The following is a 22,495-nucleotide window of genomic DNA, read 5'->3' as shown; positions in this document are numbered from 1 at the left end:
GATTCTCCAAATAATAACAAGACTCGATTTGAGCTTAGTCACAATAATGTATTTATGAATTCAAGAGGCCACCAAGGCAACACAACTTCTCTATTTACTTCTTAGACATCATTTTTCCTCCTTTGGTCCCTCTTTCTTCTCTTTCACCCAAAACAAACAGAAATATTGCGCTCTTTGAAGGAATGCGCATGCAATATTTCATTAATAGGACTTTATTATTATTTCTTATTCAAAAATATTTATTTGATTTATAACACTATATAGAGTTCACCCTGTATACACCTTCGATGCTATATGTACAGGCCTACAATATTTCATTAATACGACTACATTCTTATTTCTTAGAGCAAATTAAGTTTATGATATACTTCATGGAATACTATTTACAGTACCCGTGGTGACTTGTTGTCATATATTCAAACAGACAGAAAGACAAACTTTGCTTTATCAATGTAGATTGCATAAATAATCAAAATTATCCGACTGACATACCATTTTTTCTACTCTAATAGTCCATGGTGGGACCATCTCTGATTATCACGTCATTCTATATCTAAAATTTTGTGCCATGACAAATCAGAGTAATCCGTATAAATTCAGATATCCCCCTTTCCTCTCCATACTCAATATGATGATGAATAAAGGACTCTTTCAACTCTATTTTTTGTAACTATATTTGAAATTCTTGATTTACAGGAATTTAAAATCCCGACACTGACCCAATTTTTCTATACAAAGCTATACAATATTTTATATTATTTTTTCCAAAACAAGGAAACTAATTTTGTTTAAATTTTAATAGCCTTTTACGACGCCTATATTTTCCACCAATCACGGGTCTTCTGCGAACGGTAGCTGTTTGTAATCCTTTATGTGAGCCAAGATCATCATCATCTTCGTTTCTATAAGAAAGTCATAATTTAATTTACATGTTGACTTTTGAAACCATCTTTACTTACACTCCGACAAACACTTTCATTTTTGAAAGTGAAAGAGGTTGTTTGAATGGACTTTTATGGGCACCGCCTATAACTAAAGGAGATTTTGATCGTGTTTTAGGTAAAAGATTGGAGATAAAGTTATGTCTACTTCCGATCACGAATGGCTATGAAAATATTATTTTAAATTATACATTTTTTAAAAAGTATTTACGACTTTACTTTTGATCTCTGAACGGGTTTTTGAATAACTTCGTTAAAACCACAAATTGGTTGATGATTAACGACTCTACAAAATTGAGAATCTCCACAACTTTGCATCATTGTACAAGGATTAGTACATGTGAAATTCCCCACATTACAAAACTGATCCAATGAACACTCTTCATCAATATCACAGTCTTTCTGTTCAGTTCAATAGGAAAATGTTGTAATGACTACAATTTCAAAACTTTTTTTTTAAACTTACTTTTATACACTGAATATCTGCATCTCCAAAATATCCAGGAGGACAAGAACATCGAAATCCTGTGTGTCCGACTGGATCACACAACCCTCCTGCACCACAGGGATTTGGATCACAAGGATTTGGTCGTTTCATACATCTAGATTCTTTACAGATATGGCTTGCCTCACAATCCGTGTCTACCTATAAATGATTTAAAAAAATGAGTATTAAAATATTAAGTATGCTTAAATATGGCTCGTGATACGAACTGTACACTCTGGCCCACATCCAGTGATTGTATCAGGTTTAGGTATAAGTCCAGGGAGGCATCTGTAATTGATATTTGACATTACATTTTGATAATTAATGTTTATTTTAAAATGAATAAATATATATATATTTCTCACCTACAAACCGGATACCCTCTATCATTTTCCATACATTCTGTTCCAGGTCCACAAGGGGAAGGATCGCAGGGATCACTTTTCTCAATACATCTATGTTCAGAGCAAACATAACCATTTTCGCATTCCAAATCTCGCTCACACTCAAATCCACAGCCGATTATAGTGTCAGGCTTAGGAATAAGTCCAGGTAAACATTGACAAACAGGGTTGCCCTTATTGTTAACTGTACAGGCTGTTCCAGGGCCGCATGGAGATGGTTTACAAGGATCGACAATTTTTCTACATTTAGAAAAGGAGCATTCATATCCTGATTTACAATCTGAATCAATTGTACATTCTGGACCACATCCAGTAATTGCATCAGGCTTAGGAATTAATCCATCCTTGCATTCACAAACAGGATTTCCAAGACTATTGGGCTTACATGTTGTTCCTGGACCACAAGGACTTGGGTTGCAAGGATCCTTTTTCTCTTTGCATCTTTGATTCTCACAGTTATAGTTATACTTACAGTCGGCATCAGTAATGCACTCAGGACCGCAGCCCTTAATTGTATCTGGCTTAGGAACTAAGCCTGAGAGACATTTACATATGGGATTATTATGTTTATTTGTTGTGCATGTCGTTCCTGGCCCACATGGTGAAGGATTACAAGGATCATTGCGTAGTTCTTGTTTATCCAGACAGGTATTGGCACATCCATCAAAACAACATAAGCCATGTCCAGGACAATCACTGTCACGTGTACCAACTGTCCAGCATGTATGCTCAGTTTGACCAATACAATCGTAGTGCATCTTAGGAAAAGTATTTGGACACGTTTCGTCGACTAAAGGTTCGGGGATGAGGATCGGCAATGGTGGTGGGAGATATGGAGTAAAAACTTCAGGAACTTCTATCAGGGCAGAAGGTCTAGCCTCTGAATCGAGTAGACAGGTGTTTGCACAGCCATCAAAACAGCATAGAGCACTTTCAGGACAGTCTAGATCTCTTACTCCAACAGACCAACAATTAGACTCTGTTCTACCAAAACATTCGGATTCAGATAGGGGATGGGTTGCTGGGCATTTCTTAGGGGGACAAACCCATGAGCATCACCAATTAGGATGGTGATGCAGAGGAATAATAAATATCTCGTGAACATTGAGGATTATTCACCTTATTGTTTTTTTGTTCCTGTTCACATCAATGATGGAGATGGACTGATTCAACCAAAATAAAAAGAGTACATAACTTTTTTGATTTTAATAAAACAAAAAAAAAAAATAATACCTATATACACTTATAAATACTACTCCTACGTCACAACCCACCCACTTAACATAGTCTGAAAAGAAGAAAAAATAGAAGAAAAGGCGTCTTCTAAATAACTCATTCTTACGTCGCTAGAATGTTTGGATTATAACCCTTATTAATCAATATACATTTGTAAAGTATCTCCTCTATCTTAGATATTCCATTGATTTTCTTTTGACAAATACTATAGTACTGATTCTATCTTGAATATGTCATACAAAAAATGTGATTTTGTAAAAAAAAAAAAAAAAATGAGATTCACAATATTAAACGAAGAATTTAGAGTGGTCTTATAACGATGATTATGCAATAGATAAATGCTGTAATTTAAACTATTTCATCATAATTATTTTGAATAATTTAGCATTTCTGAGTGTAACTTGTAACAAGTTGCATGCCAAAAATTAGATTGACCATTTTAAATGCGTGTACTTTTTATGAGGAGAGTGCAATTATTGAACATTCTCTGGATGGTCGATGATGAAAGTTTGTCTTACAGGGGCGTCCACAGGATTATATATATATGTAATTTTAATTTTTTTGGGAGGGGGGAAGGGTCACTTGGTTTTTGGAATTTTTTGAACAAGTTCCTAAATCTAAAAATTTCAAAAATTAAAAGATTTTTACATGATATTTCAAAAATGAATTTTTTCAAAATTTAAATTCACATATTAAATTTTTCGGCTAAAAAAATAAAAAATCCTCAGATGTTTACAAAGAAATTTAATTTAAAAGATTCCTCAATCAACAGTTTATAATTAAAATGACTGATTCTGTAATTAATTAAAACACGATGAAACCAAGAATTTGCGAATTGTACAATCTATTTATACAAGTTACAACTTGTACACAACATTTTTTTAAATTAGCATTAAACGTAAACTAATGTTTGTAATTAATTACGTAGTTATGAAAGTAATATTTATCATTACAAAAATGGAAGGGTTATATAAGCACACAACAAAGAAGACAAAATACAGAAAATGATTCCAGATGTTGTTTGTGTTAAATACATATTTTCACGGGCATTTCATACTTTTTCCAAAGAATTTCCAAATTCTGAGAGAAGACGCAACATGAGTCAGAAAAAAAGGGCTTTACATATGGGTCTCTTCGCTGTTTTTATATATTTATTATTATTGCTTGTAATACAACAACATATTAAGTGAGGAGTGTCTTTACACATGATGAGAAGCGTGGTGGCGCAAGAGAAAATCCTGCCGTTTTCGAAGGCTACATGATAGGATGTGTGGGTTGATAACGGAATATTCATAGGTACATGCACAATCTATCTCAAACCATGTACAATCCTATTTTACGCCTTCTATCGTAAGAAGATGTACGGAATTTAAGAGGAATTTTGATGGATCTTCAAAAGTTTCTCTCCAAATATTACGTATAATCTATTTTATTATAATAGGGTCGCCATGTCCAATAAATGTTTACTTCTAACCACCAAATGTAGATAAATAAAATTGTTCATCTGTTTTTAGTATGTTGCATAGTAACACATCTCATATCTTTCATTTTTTAGAAAAAAAAATCAAAAATCTATAGCTACTCATAGAAAATGAAACTTCTATGAAAACAATATTGATAAATTAAATTTTTCGGAAAAAAATTACAATATTCACAGCTTTTAAAAAAAAATTAAAGTTTTAGAAAGAAAATTTCAAATATTAATAGGTTGACATACCAAAACTATGGTATAGTTATTATTTACCTATGCTTAAAAAACAATGGTATCAAATAGAAAATAAATCTTCCTTCAAAACCAATACACTTAACAATTATCCTCATAGTTTTCAAATGGAATTTAATAAATAAATTCGAAATACAGAAGAACTGGGCGTGTTTACTTATTCAGAGTCAAGGGAATCCCAGGGGATGCGCTAGAGGTTGTTGTACCCCCCTCCCCCCACCAAAAAAAAATAAAGGAATTTTTGCTTTTTAATTGATAATTTTTTTTCGTCATTCGGGAAAATTATGCAACAGAGTAAAAAATTTAATATTTGGAATTTAATTTTTTGTGATATTTTTTTAGATTGATTTTTTAAATCTTTTTACATTATATATGTACTTAATTTATTTTTAAACAAAGAAATTGTTTGATTTTTGTTTAGATTTTACCTAATCAATAACCTATGTTATGTGACATTATGAATTTGTTTTTTACCTCTTATAAGGTCAAAAAAAGTATTAAGGCCTATGTTCTTCATTTTTTAAGGCACATCTAAGTTAAGGCAAGAACCTAATAATAAAATAACATTTTTATATAAAATTGATATTTTCATAAATACCAAATTTGATTTTTTTATATTTAACGGCATCCTAAAGGCACCCTTAGGTTTGAGGCAAAAAAAGAGTAATTTACACTCTGTAAAGTATTCCAAGAGACTTGCATACCAATAATTACCTTCATCATAGATATATTTATTTTGGAGTCTATAGATAAAATAATCATTCAGTAGTCATATTGTCAGTTTATTTGCCTGGTCTTTTACTACAACTTTTCCTCTATATTGATAAAGAAATCCAGATTATAACAACTTAGTTTTAAATTAGTCATCATTTTCTAATAAAAATATTTATGGTTTTTTGATAAATAGATTGAGGGTTTTTGGCATTTGATTTCAAAGATTAGGAATTTCTTACATGTGGAAAATTGTTTTATTCTGAAATTTTAAGAAAATGTGTTTTTGTTGTAAAAGTTGCATATAAATGTGTACCCATGGATAAAAAATTATTATTTTCTTAAATAATATAAAAAATTGTCTCTATTTATGTACAGTCAGTATGTATATGATTTATTGTTGGAAAACCATATGACGAAGGAACCCATGTACATCAATAAATAAAACCAAAGAAAGGTATGTCAGAAGAAACTTTTTTGTTTTACTTTTTTATTTGCAGTTATCAACCGTAGGACGAAATAGAAATCTTTTCAAATGATGTCATTTTTCTAATTTCGTAAATCAAGTTATCCCCTCCTCTACCCACCAGTCCTTTGTAAAACCACTGTTGGTATGAAGTAACAATTCTTGTTTTTAAAAAAGAAGTCTTTCAGGAGTTAATATTTCATTATTTGCAATTTAATGATCCCTTTTAAAATGAGCATACTTGTCAATCAAATCCATATTTTGAATTTTACGCGAATATCTTTATTGTACAGGGTGGCTCCAAATTAGGTTACCATCAATAAAATTAAATTACACATAGATCATGGGGTGTATTGAAATATGTATTAATATTTATTTACATGTTTAATATTGTTCTATGTAAAATTGACCAATAGCTTCAATGGGCCTGGCCTTGTTCTGAACAACTTAGCGGAGACGCCTTTGTACTGACTTATAGCTAGTACGCACATCGCCTTACATCATTTTTGAACACATGACTACCATGGCAGCCGTGAGGGAGTCCTTGGTAATCCAAGAAGCTGCATTGTCCTCCCGGGACCTTACCCTACCTTCTTCAGTCAAGGGGATTAAGATAAGTTGAAGAGGGTGGCTAAAAGTGCTCAAAACTGTCATAGTACCATTCTTGTACTTCATTTCCAGTTTGGGCTGTGGCTAATGTTGTGTTGGTTCTTATTTAGTAGTGAGGACCCCGTTCCAGTCCAGATTGGTCCCATCCATTCCAGTCCCACTTGTTGGTTCTTAAAAAAAGTCAAATCGATCCATCGTGACGTCATTGAGAGATTTTTCCTTTTTTATTATTCCGTTATATAATAGAATTAAATTATATAAACAAGTAACAATATAATATGTTCGTATTATATTAAATTATAATGAAAAATATACGTGCAATAATCTTAATACATATTTCATATATCTTATTTGGCTAAATAAATCATCATTATTTTATGAAAAATTGAAAGACCGATAATCCTGAGGACCAACGGTCTTAAGGACCGGTTCCAATTATCGATAGTCCTAAAAAAACGATAAAAACTGTCTTAAGACTGGACTGGACCGAATAAATATAGTTGGGTCTCTCTAGCTTCGTTAACAAAATCTCTACCCTTATATTTTTAATTTAATTATGTTAAAGTTAAAAGGACTCTAATTCTACACCACTCTGTATTATAGAGAAATTTGGATCCAAATACGTATTAACAACCAATTTTAAATGCCGTTCCATCATTTCCAATTATATTTTTTTCTTTTTTTAATCTTTTGGAAATGTTTTCTTTATTTATTCCTTCATATTGAATAAATTTTCTAATTTTGAGTATGCATGAATGGGTTGAAAATTACTTACTAATAATGCAAAATACTTTGTTCCAAATCTGACACATATGTTTAAAGGAAATATTCCAAATATGGTTGAATAAAAAGTATTTATGAAAATACATTAGACTGTTCTGTTTTTCAGACAATTTTTCTTTTTCTCTACAATTAGATATTTTCTGCTGTGGACAATCAAAACATTGACTTAAGCAAAGTTTGATATTTTTGATCATAGTCTTTTGTACGTACCTCTACATATTTCTCCCAGCGATACTCCGATCTCTCTAACCCGCCTTGTCTGTTACTTTGCTGGGAGAAGTGTGTAGAGTAATTGTCAATAGATGCTTAAGGATGTGACTAACTTTTATTTACAAGTGCTGCCATCTTCACATTAATATTTTTCTTTTCAGACCACCCTGTATGTACACAGAAAAGAAAAATATTAATCATAAGCAGAGACAATCTATTATTCATAATGACTATGTGTACAGTTCATAGCTTACCACAGAAGTTTAATGTATTAAAACTTTTGTGTTTATATACAAAATTATAGTAATAAACGTAGGCTGGAAAAATAAAAAAGTCATACGCCTCAATATTTGTTTGTCGCACTATTAAAAACAAAAAAACCCTACGTCTTCACAAAAATAGTCGAATAATATGAACTTTATGAAAATACATCCATCCCCCCCCCCCTTCCCATCATAACAACATCAAAACATATGTTGTTCCATGTTTGAACTTAACATATTGTACCAGTAACAGCCCATTGATTTGTTTAACTCCCCCAGCCTTCTTAAAAACATTCATGAATAGAACGCTCACTCTTTTTCCCCTTCCTTTTTTTTTGACCAACAAAAAGGGTTATTTTTGATATTTGTACAAAAGTTATGGAAGGAAAATAATTAATTATAAAAGACATAGTATAAGGATTTTCTTTATTTATAACTTACTAATGGTAGTACCCAGTATTGTACGAAGTAAATAGGTGTCGCCATAAAGACAAATTTTTCTTTAATAGTATGAAAGATACACAAAGAAATTCTCATTGTTACTTGAGATCTTGGACCCAGATCCGAAGCATTATCCAAAATGATCTTAGATCCGAGATCCTAACTGGATTAGGGTACCCAAACTTGTATTGTTAATAAAACAAGATCCGATGGATTTTGTGGTTCTTAAAAAGCTTATAGCATTGCTTTAAACTTAATCCTAGTTTTAAAAAAATGAAAAATTATTTCGAATTTTATTTATCATGATTAGTGATTGGAGCAACATCTACATAAACAGTTGCGTCTCACAATTACGTCACATGGCATTATCTCATGCCCACATACAAAAACGTACAGTGAATTTGGTTGTTACCTATCGAAACTTTTTCTTTTCCCTTAATCAGTGTTGCTAACATTGATTTTTTAGATACGCCTGATTTCCTAATGAATTATTATTGAATAATAATTCCACAGTTGGAAAAATTGGCAAACTATAAACTGATTTTTGACGTTTTTCTGTTTCTTTTGAACGAGAAGTCGCCTGATACAGTAAAGGTAACGACGTGTCCCATCTTATTCCAACAATAGTTCAAATTTAAACTAATAATTATGTTGTAATATTAATAAAATCTATTGTTTCACCATCAGTAATCAGTAAAAAATACTAATAAAATTCTTTCTAATTTTTTGTTCCGATCTGGATCAAAAACATCAGGCTCAGTATTAAAATCTGAACCGAGCCGGATCTGAGATAATGTAGATCTGTCCTATATTTATTTGTTACTCTCCATTTTTCAAAAGCACACTCTCACGTAACTACTCAATAGATATATAAATTCATCTGACGTATTCTTTTCCTCAAGAATGAAATAATCATATCAAGGATTTAGTCTTCAGAGGGCCTTCTAACAACACCAAAAAACCAGTACTCAATGTATGCTACATACAAAACGCCTGTGAGATTTAATTCTTTTTTTACTACCAGCGTTTATATTTTATTCAAATCCTAACATCTACTCTAAATGCATATAAATTATGTTATCCATCAGAGATAAATAACTAAAACAAACAAAAATAGTACTATTTGAATACATGCACAAGCCTGTAATTGTTATTTTTTTGGATCAAAATATGTTTAAAATATACATCAGGAAGAACTATATACTAGGACTGTTTTTCACACATGCAGATAAACTTAGCTTGCTTATTCTGATGACATAAAATAAATGGATTCACCCCAAAAAAGTATTTTAACTCCTTTAACCATTTAATTTTAATTCAATTACCTCTTTCATTTTATAATTTGTATATTTAAAAAAATAGGCCTTAGTTTGTCAAAAAATAAATAAATAGTTGAAAGGGGCTATTAAGTCGGTTTGAATATTCCTACATCTTATTGAAGTAAATGGTTATGACAAATTGATCCTTATCGGACAAATTAAATTATATTTTGTGTGAACTGTATGGGATTGAATAATAGATGCAATTAACATTCAACTAATATTGTTTCATAAAGATCCACAAAGAAGGAACTTGACAATATAATAGGTATAGATTTATAGCTTTATATTCCTAAATATATACTATATGTGGGTTTTATTTCGAAATAATTATTGAAAATGCTCTAAAAAATAAACTATTTATTTTACAGAAATGAAATACAAATTTATTTGTTTTTTGTTGTCGTTCACGTGGTATTATGAATAAAAATAGGTATGACAGAAGAAGAAAAATCAATTATCCTTTTTTTGAGAAACTGTGAAGTTTTCATACCCCATCGTATAACAAAAGATGGTTGATTGATGAGATGGATCTAAGGTCTATATTGATAGCATCTGCTACTTGACACAGTTTTTTCTTTAAAGATTCCCTAACTGCATCTTGGAATTGCTCCTCTGATTAGGTTACATAATAATGTTGAATTCGAATGGAATTTGAAGTTATGATCATTTCTACATAAGATCTCCTATGGTTTTACTCCTTTTTAAAACATTATCAACTCATCTATTAAATTGAGAAAGGATCAACGTCTGTAGTTTTTTACAGTCCTTTGGAGTGATAATAGAAATTTGACTAATCATTACACAAATTCAACATAAAGAATTAATACCATTTGTACATTACGTAGTACAAATACCCACAGCCAGGTTACTCATTAATTCATCATACATAAGTAATTTTAATAGATCTAAATCAAATAGTAGCATTTATGAATAGCAAGTTGGTAATAAATAAAAAAAACGATTTTTTTGAAATGTTACAAAAAAATTGCAACTTGTACAATCTGCTTATACAAGTTGCAACTTGTACATAGTCGCAAGTTGAGATAAAAATCAAGCTTCTACTTAAAAAATATATTTCTTCCATAGTTCACGATTTATGAATATTTTATAACCCATCGAATAACGAAAGATGGGATGGATCTAAGGCCTATGTTGATATCTTTTGCTACTTCATATACAGACTACATCATACAATTAACTAAAAATTTGTATGTTGACTTCGAAGTAATGGAGTGAGATTTGGGTTTATTTCCTTGCTGGAAATAATCAAATAAAACATAATGACAGCAAAGCTCCCCTTTTCCCAAAAATTCTTCAAATTGTTAAGATAACTACATTACTTTTATATTTCTTTTACTTTTTTATTACTGGTAGTACATATTTTATACAACTCTAAAAAAAATAAAAAATACTGTTCAAGTAGCCAACTACAGAAAAACCTCACACGCTAAAAAATGATTTACTTTTACAACTATACATACCCAACTAACATTCCATAATAATATACTTCAAATAAGGCATACATATTTTAAATGAAAATGAAAGTAATGCATAAAGGGTGTAATGTGTTAATATTTGTATTTTCTCAGGGGTTTTTATGCTAATGCATTTTGTCCAAAACAAGTTTTTCTATCCAATAAAAAAAGGATTAGTGAAAATGTTTAAAAAAAGATTTTTTGTATGTCCATATTAGTACAAACGCTTTCCCCCAAATTGACCAATAATATATGTATGCAATATTAAGAAACTAATGATTTTATTAACCCTGCCTTAATTCCATTGATATTCTAGCTCGAGTCACCCCAATATCAAAATGGATATTTTTTTCAAAATTAATAATTCAGAAACTAATGGTGTACCATCCCCCAAAAAATTAGAGTTAGGAAATATATCATAAATTTAGAGTATATAAATTTGAGACACAATATGATACACATAAGATATTATAAGAATATTTCCCTTCTCTGGGGTGGATAAACATGCCATCCAGTAAAAAAAGTTTACGTTATACCAATTCTTATATTTTATCTTTTTTTTTCATCATTTATTTATCTAAATCGGTTATGGCAAAAAAATATAAGTAATAATTCAAAGAAAATTTGCATTTAGTATAAAACATAAAAATAAATTAGATATCTTTTAAAATTAATTTTATTTTTGTTGTAGAACACATAATTAGCTGTCGATTGCTAAGAAAAACATTGTCCTAGGCTCAATGTATCTTCTATCTGAGTCCTCTTCTCGCACAGTGTGCTCATCGAGGCGACTAGGACAATTTCTTTCTTAGCAATTGACAGCTAGTTATGTGTTCTACATCATTGCTCACTGGAAAATTGTAAAAAAAAATGACTCTTAACCTCTCAAAATTTGAATTATAAAGATGAGTAAATATTAACGGTTCGCCTGGTATATGTCTGCAATAATGTCTGACTCTAAAACAGTTGAATTTAAAAGCTTAATGAGAGTTGTAAATCCTAAGCATTTTTTAGTGTCCGAGTTTTGCTATTATTGGCAACTTATACAGTATTTTTATTTTCTAAACCTGTTATCATTATTCCTTCATTATTGATGCAATTATATTAGAATATAAAGTTAAATGATTGGAAAGTAACAATAAAGAATTGTAGGAGATTTATAAATATAAGTCACTGTTGGATTTTGAATTGTATTTGAGAATCGACCACGGAGTAATTCTTGTCCTTGTAGGATATGGAGTAGAACATGTGTTTATTTTCTTCGTTTTACAGCTGCTCGTAGCTAATTTAAAGAAACGACATGATAGGAAATCTGTTCTCCTGTAAAACTGTTTTCAAATTGTCAGGCTTACTAGGTTATTTTTCGGGGTTTTTTACATACTGAAAATGCTTACAATTTAAACCTTAGACGTAATTCACAAGGATTTAATAGTTTAAAAGTTTTAAGTAGTTTTTAATCCTACTAACAGAAAAAGAAGTCCATTATTATGTATTTCTGTTATTACATGTGTCTCTATAGTGCAATGTTGACGGACAAAGAATAAATGCTTGCATTGTAATTACATACTATTATCCGCTTTGATTGACTTATTAACTCGATATTTAATTGAAAGTATGCTATTAAACTGTTACATACATATTTTATAAATAACCTTAAAAAAGTCGGAAAATAGTCATATCCCCAGAGACCCGAATAGCATTTATGTATTTTATTGCTAGCCGTTAATTTTTATTACTCCTTCCTGATATGAGTGTTGTATTAATTATAAAAAATATATGCACTGGAAGGAGTAGATTTTTCGTAAATTAATAAATATTTTCTAAAAAAATGTCCTCAAAATAATAAGCAAATTTTGTATATCTGTTTGTTGAGGTTTCCTTTTTGAGTCTGCTCTTGATATCTTAGAACTGCGTGACTACTTGATCTAAGAAAAATATGAAGTAATGAGTGTTTAGCTACATCTCAGCGTGTCATATTTAAAAATAAGGGGAGTACATAATTATATAATTAAAACAAAATTTGTCTGTCTTTTTGTTAGTTTGTAAATAACTCTAAGTTATGCCCAGTAATCTCGTTAATTTTGTATAAAATTAGAAAAAAATAAACATAAAAAAGTCTTTGCATATAATTTACGAAAACAAAAAAACACATGAGTATTCAAAATTATTTTATGAAAAAAAGAAAATAAAAATAAAAAATGATTCGATTACTAAAAAAAAAAAATAGAAAAAAATCTAATGCATAAAAAAGAAAAGTATCCCACATCTTTGCTCTAGGAGTGTTCACGTTAAATCAGGTCCGGACTGTCGTAAATGTTGATTGGCTAATCTCAAATTAGCTGTTGTTGACAATTTTAAAATATTTTTATTTTTTTGAATGCATAGTTAAAAGACATATTTTCTATGTGTTATAACAATAAAAATGAGTGATTGGACGATTCCAAATAATATCCCGATGCCGATCCCGATGCAATTATTGTAAAAATTCCCCATTCTTTAATATTTTGAATAATTGTTAAAAAATAACATTTTACTATAAATTTCTAAGAATTCCAATTAATAAAATGAATGTAGAAGTTAATAATAAACATGATTAATAATTCAATATTGATTATGAAAAACTAAACGAATATATATTTCCTTTCAATCCAATTTAATGGGAAATTAAAATGCATAAACGAACTAAATTTGACTCGCTACTATATACAATAAAGCTATAATAAAAATTATCCACTTATAATTAGCTAGCTGAAACTAAAAAAACAACAATAACTTATTCGTTATACTTAAAGACTAATACCCTCAAACTATAATGTAGGAACATTAGCATATTTCCAGTCTCAACAGTCAGTCTATTTCTTTGAGAGAATAGATGGAACTGCCAACACTGAAGAGTCTTTCACTCTTGACTGAAGAAAGTGATATGCGGAAATACTTCTTTTTTTTTTTACTAGGAAGGCCATTTGTGGGAAACTTGATTGATTAATTTTCCACCACACATTCGTCCATCTAAAACTTTATTCCAGGATTGATTTTCTCATTTTCAGATGATTTTTTTTCATTTTATTGGAAGTCTGATTTTCTTTTTCATCTTTTTGAGATTGTTTTTCTTATATTTCTGCAAAGCACGAAGAAAAACAAATATTTTTACTGTCATCATCGGTATTTTGATTTGAAGATTCTGAACTACCTGAAATATCCATTTGACGAGTACTAAGATTCTTGGACGATTTACTATTATTGACTATAAACTGCGGAATTATTTCCTCAAATTGTTTGTTATTATAAGTGTCATCAATAAATGGGTATTTATATCGCAGATTCAAGATATATGTATAAATTTTTTATCATTAAAATATGAATAAAATCTAATTTTAAAACAGGTTTCCCATGCAAATAATGTAGATTCAAGCAAAAATACTTTAATGTTCCCCTTAAATAACCATTGCTGCACCGACTTCATTTGTTTAGAATACGTTTGGTTATGTTGAGTTTCTGTTAAATTTGCTTTTTTTAGTTTTCGAGCTTTTTTTATTATAAACTCTTTTATTATGATATTTTATAAAATAATACGACTTAAGTCATAAATTCACATTGCCAATTTTTGTATCATGAGGAATATATTTCATAACTTAGAAATTAATAAATAGTTAAATGCCAATAATAAATATTAATACAAATGAATCGGATCGGAAGTTTAACATTATTTTCTCGATATCGATTCGAGAAAAATCAGCCAATTCTCCAATTCCGATTAATCGACCCATCATTAATAAAAATATTAAAATTTTTCAAATAAATTGATGAATGAACTGCTTTTCATAAATCATATTTTTAAAACATTTTAAATAGTCTTGTTTGAACTATTAATAACTATTGAAATAATCCATTTAGAGTTGATGGATACGCCTTTAAATGAACCATTTGATATGCTATTAAGTATCAACATATAACATTAATTAAGCGTTTTCAAATAATATTAAAGTTATATCGTTTACTGTCGGATAACAAAAAAGTCCTCCCACCCTTAGTTAGTACCAACAATTTTATATGCAGACATCAAAATTTAGGAAGCGATACATAGTGATGAAAATCGTATGTATTTTGAGCATATTAAAATAGAAAGAACCCGAATATCAATATGATAACCCCAACATTTGAAGAATATTTTGGAGGAGAGTAGCGTAGCTGTCATGGCAGTTCGTTAGATCAGCTACAAACAGCTGTGACAGTAGAGTATGGGGAGAAGGAAATAAACAAGGACATTGGCAAGAATTACTCTGATGTCGATCCTCAATTCTACTCGGAGCTCAACAAGGACTTGTATCTCTGCAACAAATCCTCGAGGTTACTCTCCGTTTTTTATGAGCACACACGAATGTTAAATCCGGTTTTGAATGTAAAAGGAAAATATATTCCCTATTCAGGAGTTAAGTAATAATGACAACAGCTGAGGAAGAGAAATTCATTCTTCTGATTACCAATTCCAAAAAAGCCGCCCAGCTCAGAAATATATGTCATTCCCATCAACTGTCAGAATTTGAGAACTCAACTAATAAATATTCAGGACTGAAATGATGGAGAAAAGTAAGGAGATCAAGGGCTGTCACTTAATGAAAAGTTACTTTTCATTAAATAAATATCAATTACTTAATTTATCAAGTGCTTGAATCGGCTTTAACAATGAAAAGCCGAGCGTACCTGCAGTATAAACAGATACCTTTTGTCTTTGTTTGTCATATCCAAATATATCAAGGTATTTCCTTTTCACTTATTTATCTTTTGAATCCAATTGGAACTTGGTTCTCAAAATATAAAGGTATAAAATATGTATGGCACATAAATCTAGAGGATTAGGATGGAAACAAAATTTTAATAAATGAAAACACTCCTTAGAACATTTTCATTGACGTCATTTACTGCCTTATAATTGATGATTTTAATGGACAGTGAGGTTTAAGTTGTTTTAATTTTTGGTCCCATTTTGACATCCAATAGTTCACTATATACCCTATTATTAATGAAGACAAGATATTTATTGTTATAAAATCGGTTGTTAAATCCTCAAAATAGCCGACATCAATAATACTGACGCTACATGAAAACATTTATGTAGTATGTAGACCTTAGGGTATATAAATGAATTTAGTTCTAATTTGTACTCGAATTATGGTACGAAGGATTTATTTATTGATAAATATTTATATAAAAAGACATTAGTATTGGCATCAAATTTATCATAAAACATTTAAGGCTCACACATTTAATTCTATTCTTAAAATATAATTTCACCACTAATATTAATTAAAAATCAAATCATTTCATAATAAAGTGTAATTAATTGAGATATGTGTTTAATTTGAGAATGTTGCGTCTTTCAACGGAAGAAAAGAAAAACTTTTTTCTTTTCTCTTCTTCTTCACCCCTCTACATGTAGGTAAAAAGAAGAAGAAGGGGCTTATAATATTCTTGTCACTACAAGTTTGCTCCTTATTCAATGTACATGGCACACCCAACATCCCTATCGTGAAAAAAATGTCGCGAGGCCAACGTAATTTGCAAAAAAAATAACAGGTCATTTATAGCTTTGTTCTAATATAGGAGATGGAATTGATGTAATCCTAAATTATATCAATATGCACGTTTACAAATTACATATCGATTTCCAAAGTGTTTTCTCTAAAACAAGAACATTTATAACGTACCTATGTTAGTGTATATATTTCAAACAACTTAAAATAAATCAGTAATATTAAAATATAATTAAAATATCTGTCCAACCAAGGGATTGTGGGTGTTGAATAATTTTTCTATTAATAAAATGAAGCATTATATACGTAATTTTCTTAGCTTTCACTCGTATTTGGGGTTCTTTGTTATTCACTTTGTACGATGTACGTCAATTTGTATCATTCCATATTCAATCTACAATTGTAATACGATTGATTATACATAAACCTACTTGGTATGATGTATTTCTGTAATTAAAACTACAAAAGTAGAAATAGTACCTATAAAGATTCAAAAATTTCTTTAAAGGATTACATGTGGCAAAAAAAGTTGCGTGTATATACGAGGGTGGTCTGAAAAGTATCCAAACTAACAAAGATGAAATACATTTTTTTATTTTATTTTTTTCAACATAGTCTCCAACTAACTCTACTCACTTCTCACAGCGATACTCTCATCTCTGTAACCCATTTAAATAGTATTCGGGGGTTTTCTATGCAATTTAATTTTTCACGGGAGACTTTTTTTTTTTGCTCATTTATTACAAATAGTATTTTATATTACAAATTGCCATATTTTCTGATATTTGTAACTTGTAAGTTAGTAAATATAATCATATATAAAATAACATCGTCTCTTATTGTCCCTGGGGGAAAGAGAGGAGAATAATTCCAATTCCCTTCAAATGAAAGAACATGTCTTCAATGGTGGATTGTTTTAAGACGAGAAAACCTCAATAGTTTACTCTCAAGGGCATCTACATACTCTGTGTAATATGAACAACACTTAAAGCCACAAGATTTCCAAATAGTAAGGCAAACTATAGCTTATTTGGGAGGAAAGTCAAATTGGCATTTGAAACGAGATGCCCTTTTCCTTGGTCGCAAGCAAGTAAAAAGCATATTGAGAAAAGTCATCGTTTGATCAACATTAAAACTGGAGCAAAGGTTAGATCTATATATCTTCATAAGAAATTTTAATTTATAAAACCATACTTTTTTATAGAATGGTAACATAATTAGTGATGCTTATTACTCTTGATCAATACTGGGATATGTTAGTCGAGGAGGTACATACTGAAAACATCAACAAAGGTATTTTAGGTCTAAGACAAGACGTAGACGATTAATAAGATCCGTTGACCGAAAATAATTAATATGCTCCAACTACTTGTACCAAAGAAGAACTATTTCGATCCATGTTCTCGATTCAAAACTTTGTTAATATCAAAAATGGTCCTATCCATTTCTAATCAAATATTTGAAGAACTGTTGGAATCTCATCATCACTTTCCTGATGCACTTCATCTTCCTAGAGCATGAAATTGTGGAAATAACTATTTTTTACTAATTTTCAATAATATTATAATATTAACTAAGAAAACAAATAAATTTAAATCAACTAAATTGAAATTAGCCACAGCCTAACTCTAAAATTCTATAATAAATAATTGCATTTCTACTCCTAACTCCTAATATTCGTTAATACTAAATCAACAAATTGAAATGGATTTGGAATACTAAAATAGATTTAAATGGACTATATGGATATAATCATGATAAGTATGAGTTCTGAGTATCAAATTCAAAATTGCTTATTTCTACTTTATACTTATTTCATCGCATAACTCAAGAGCTCTGAGTGCTCCAATAAACATAGTATTTAGATTTCTATAAATTGTATAAAGATAAATTCTTTATAAATGTTAATTGTTGTTGTCTTGATTTAGTATCTAGAAAGTTATCATTCCTCAATATGACTTATCTTGACTTTCGTGAGAAGTTATGTTGTCACCTTTCTCAACTACATGTCACTGAGTAATTCATGAATGAACTATACTCGTATTATCGTGAAAGATCCTGATCCAAAAGAATGAAAGATGTTCTTTATCTCGGTGAGTCAGTCCTTGGTTACTAAAGAAACAGATTCCGAGATTGAACTTCTTTGATATTTGCATCTGAATGGAGATTAGGAAGGCCACTCCAAACTCATCTTAAAACTCTTCAAAAATAAACTTAGAAAACTGAGGAAAGGAGACAAATAGATTGATTCGTTTAAATTCAAGGACAAATAACAATATGGACTTGAGACGTTCCATATTTCTTCAAAAGAGTAGATTCTTGTGTTCTCCAACTTATCTTTAGAAGAACCACATAACGTCAAGGAATAATTTTAATATAATTATCACTTTGAAATATCACTTTCTTAACTTTTCAATTAATAATGAGTAATGCAATTAAAAGACTTTTGTCAACAGGCGACTCAATTTCGTCTCAAGTCCTTATCTAGCTAGTATTCCTTGGCCCCATAATAATAATTACTATTCAGAGAGATGTATTATTTTCCGCCATACAGCGCTACTCACTGTTGCCTTATTTACATACTAATGTAAGAAAACAACGCTCATGTCCAACTCACAGAAACTCTCACAGAAACTCACTCAAACGACTGTGTCATAACAACTGCTCGTCTAAAATGGCTAAAACTTTGTTGAGTAACTGTAGACAGATGCTAAATATATGTGACTAGCTCTTATTTCTGCCATCTTCATGTTGAGTTCGAAAACTTTTCAGATCACCTTCGTATCTACATAATTAATTAATAAATAATGAATTATATTGTAATGAAAATTTATCATCTAGCACGGCATTTCCTGACTAACACATAAATTTAGACCATTAATGTTGTCATCTGTGGATTTTTTCTAATTATTTTCTCCTGATCAGTGTTCCAAATGTAGATTGGTTGAATTAGTATTACATCATGTGATGCAATGAATAATTCCCAATAATTATTGATTAGTAAGTCCAAAATTAGAAGAAATTTTCCAACTCTTAAATGATTTTGGATTGTTTTTCAGTTTCTTTTAAAAGAAAAGGTTGTGAGATAAAATTAAAGTAACGACGTGTGTTAGTTAACTATGAATTGTGCACATAAATGGTGTATTTTTATACTAAAAAAGTCATGAAAGAACATAGTTTATTATAGCGTAAAACAGACTGATCGAATCCGTACATAAATTACCTGTTATATGTTTGTATCATGGGCACTTATTTTAACAAGTGGTGATTATGGAAAACATATCAAGTTAATTATGTTCTGACTATAGAAGGAAGAGTAAAAAATCATTATGCGTAGGTTTATTGACTAATTGTAACACAAATATACATAATGGACACATTTACAATGAAGGAATTGAAGGCCATAGATTTCAGGACTTCTAAAATCCAAAACAATAGCACATCAAGCTTTTTATAAAATAGCAAACATTTATGAATGCGTAATATTTATCCTTGATCATTTAACAATAAGTCCTTTATGATTTGATATATAATGGGCGAGTTATCTTCCAAACTAAAATGGATATAATAGCTTATATAGATTTAGTTTCTAAATTTGTATTTTGCACACAAATATATATATTTGTTTTTGAGTGAGCTACGTAGTTGCTTAACAGTTTTTATGTATTAAATAATGTAAAATATTTAAAAAACAAATTAAGCTAAGAACTGGTAAAATAAATAAGAAATCTGTAGAAAAATTGCTAAATTATCCAAGAGGAATTGGACACCACCTTGAAGTAATGTTCAATCATTCACTAACACGAAAATAACTTGCTATGAAAAAATAAAACAATATTAGTATGGGTGGATTATATTTTGATTTATATTGGTTTTAAAAATCAGAAAGTTGGTTAATATTATTAATTAATATCGTGCTATTAGGTACCATCATCAAATTTGTATCAAGGAATAAATTAAGAAAAATTTCATTTTCAAAGGTTGTGTGATTTCATTCACATATATGTTCCGCTATTTTTTTCAGACAAATTTGAATATTTTCAACCTGTAATTGTAATGGCGGGCTGTGGCTAATATCTTCAGCACATATGAGCGCCTACGATCGAGTATATTGAAACATAACATGAAGAGTTGTTGATTTTATTAGTAGTAAAACATTAATGAATAATAAGACTATAGTAATTTCTTTCGAATTCTGTGTTGGCTCTCTATTTTTTGACTTTTTGCATTTCTGTGTGGATAGTGATTTATATTACCCTTTCCAATGCTATTGTGGAGCTATATTTAATGTATTAGATGCCATTTTTGGGTTTGAGACAGGTAAGAGGTATAGTTTCAGCTGTTTTAACTCAGTTTTTGTGTCAGAAAAACATAATAAAGATTCTTGATATCCGTTTAATATACAATTAGTAATTACTATGCGATTGCAAGGCTTATATAAGATCAACCTTTGTTAAAATTAATTTGTATCCAAATTAATATCAAGGAAATATTAAATATACTTGTTTAAAATAGAAAATACAATGAAATAAGATACTCTAATTATTACTAAAATTGCTTCGTATTCTTTTATTTTGCTGACTTATCTATGAATATACGTATAACAGAGATATTGAAATGATCCTGGTATTAAAACATATTCTACTACATACTACAGATTTACTGATTAATCGCTAACTAATCGGTAATCGACCATTTTCCCATTTAATGGTTATCGGCAAATGTTGGCAATTAAGTTTTATTTGTGGCTTAGCTTCTATTGGCTTAAGACCTTTACTTCAAGGATAATCTATTAACATTATGATGTATTATGATAATAAAAAACTTTGTGGATAATTACTTTTTATTGAAATGTAGATTAAGTAACAAGGTAATCATGTACAAATACAAAAATAAACATTCATTAATTTAATTTATAAATGAATGGATGATAGCATTCATAACTAGTCTAGAGAAAGACAAGAAATAACTCCAAGTTAAAAGAATGCCTCATGTGCACAATGACATGTCGTCCTCTGCTTCTGACAGCTAGAAAATTACTACTTGAGTGACTGTGCATGGCTAAGGCAGTGCTACCAGTGAGATTTTACAATGTTATAAGTATAATTTATTTTGAACCTGAGATCGAATATTTAGACAAACAATTGTATTTGTTTTCTATATAGCTATCAAATTTCTTCTTAACCGAATGTGATAGTTTTTTCATTGTTGTAACGATGCAATTGAAGGTCATACTTGTCTAAACTCTTGATATAAATAATTTTTTTCTATGAATTGTGGGGTTATCATAGAAGATAATACTAGGCTTATTTAAGCTGTAATTTATATTTTAATAAATAATCTGCTGATTAACAACTACCGATTAAATCAAAGTTATATGTACTGAAAATGGCTAGATTTATACCTTTTTTGTTATCGATAAGGGAAAGAAAAGTAGGATAATTAGAGAAAAATATCTAATTTTTCCCAGTGTAGCTTTACATTTTGATTTAAAACATGGAAATAAGATTATACAACGATCTTGTAGTGTCTACACACTCAACCCCCTTGACCCCTTAATATAAATATACTCTTTTATTTACTTGATTAGGTGTACCTTATCTTACCTTTATTTTATTTTACATATGTAATTTCAGTGTGTGAATCTCCACGAGGATGTTGCCAGTCCTCGTTTCAATTGTGTATTTATATAGAATATACTACCCCTTTTGTTCAATCTCAATCCAGCCGCATTCTTTCGTCCCGACGTTCTTATCTTTCTGGCCCTTGGCCTGGCGACGAGTTTAGTGAAGAACACCACAGATGTAATAACATATTTTAATACATTTTATAGTCATATATATAGTAAACCTAAGCAATTGAGGGATCTAATTTTGATGGGCAATAAGGTTAA

General features: G+C 29.8%; 2 protein-coding genes across 5 annotated transcripts in view; one reads left to right on the top strand and one right to left on the bottom strand.

Moving 5' to 3' along the window:
* Nucleotides 1-656: 656 nt before the first annotated feature.
* LOC121119901 (zonadhesin) lies at nt 657-3,500 on the bottom strand. Of its 2 annotated transcripts, XM_071889419.1 has the most exons (7): nt 3,175-3,283; nt 1,794-3,120; nt 1,656-1,716; nt 1,408-1,587; nt 1,161-1,343; nt 960-1,105; nt 657-902 (listed from the first exon to the last, which is right to left on the bottom strand). In XM_071889419.1, exons 2-7 carry the CDS (start codon nt 2,588-2,590, stop codon nt 779-781), a joined length of 1,491 nt encoding a protein of 496 aa, XP_071745520.1. In that variant the 5' UTR covers nt 2,591-3,120; nt 3,175-3,283; the 3' UTR covers nt 657-778. The 2 variants fall into 2 exon arrangements, with proteins under 2 accessions (XP_071745520.1, XP_040570659.1); XM_040714725.2 differs by having other exon boundaries at nt 1,794-3,500.
* Nucleotides 3,501-20,706: 17,206 nt separating this feature from the next.
* Nucleotides 20,707-22,495, top strand: part of LOC121119790 (uncharacterized) — a 245,522-nt gene continuing 243,733 nt past the window's right edge. For all 3 annotated transcript variants that reach the window (XM_071889418.1, XM_071889417.1, XM_071889415.1), the window contains exon 1: nt 20,707-20,922. The gene's annotated coding sequence lies outside the window, so the exon portion shown is untranslated. The remainder of the gene's footprint in view (nt 20,923-22,495) is intronic.

This window comes from Lepeophtheirus salmonis, chromosome 6, assembly GCF_016086655.4.
Source record: "Lepeophtheirus salmonis chromosome 6, UVic_Lsal_1.4, whole genome shotgun sequence".
NCBI classification, from domain to species: Eukaryota; Metazoa; Arthropoda; class Copepoda; order Siphonostomatoida; family Caligidae; genus Lepeophtheirus; species Lepeophtheirus salmonis.
The sequence above is the reverse complement of the archived record's forward strand: the minus strand, read 5'-3'. Positions and strand labels throughout refer to the sequence as shown.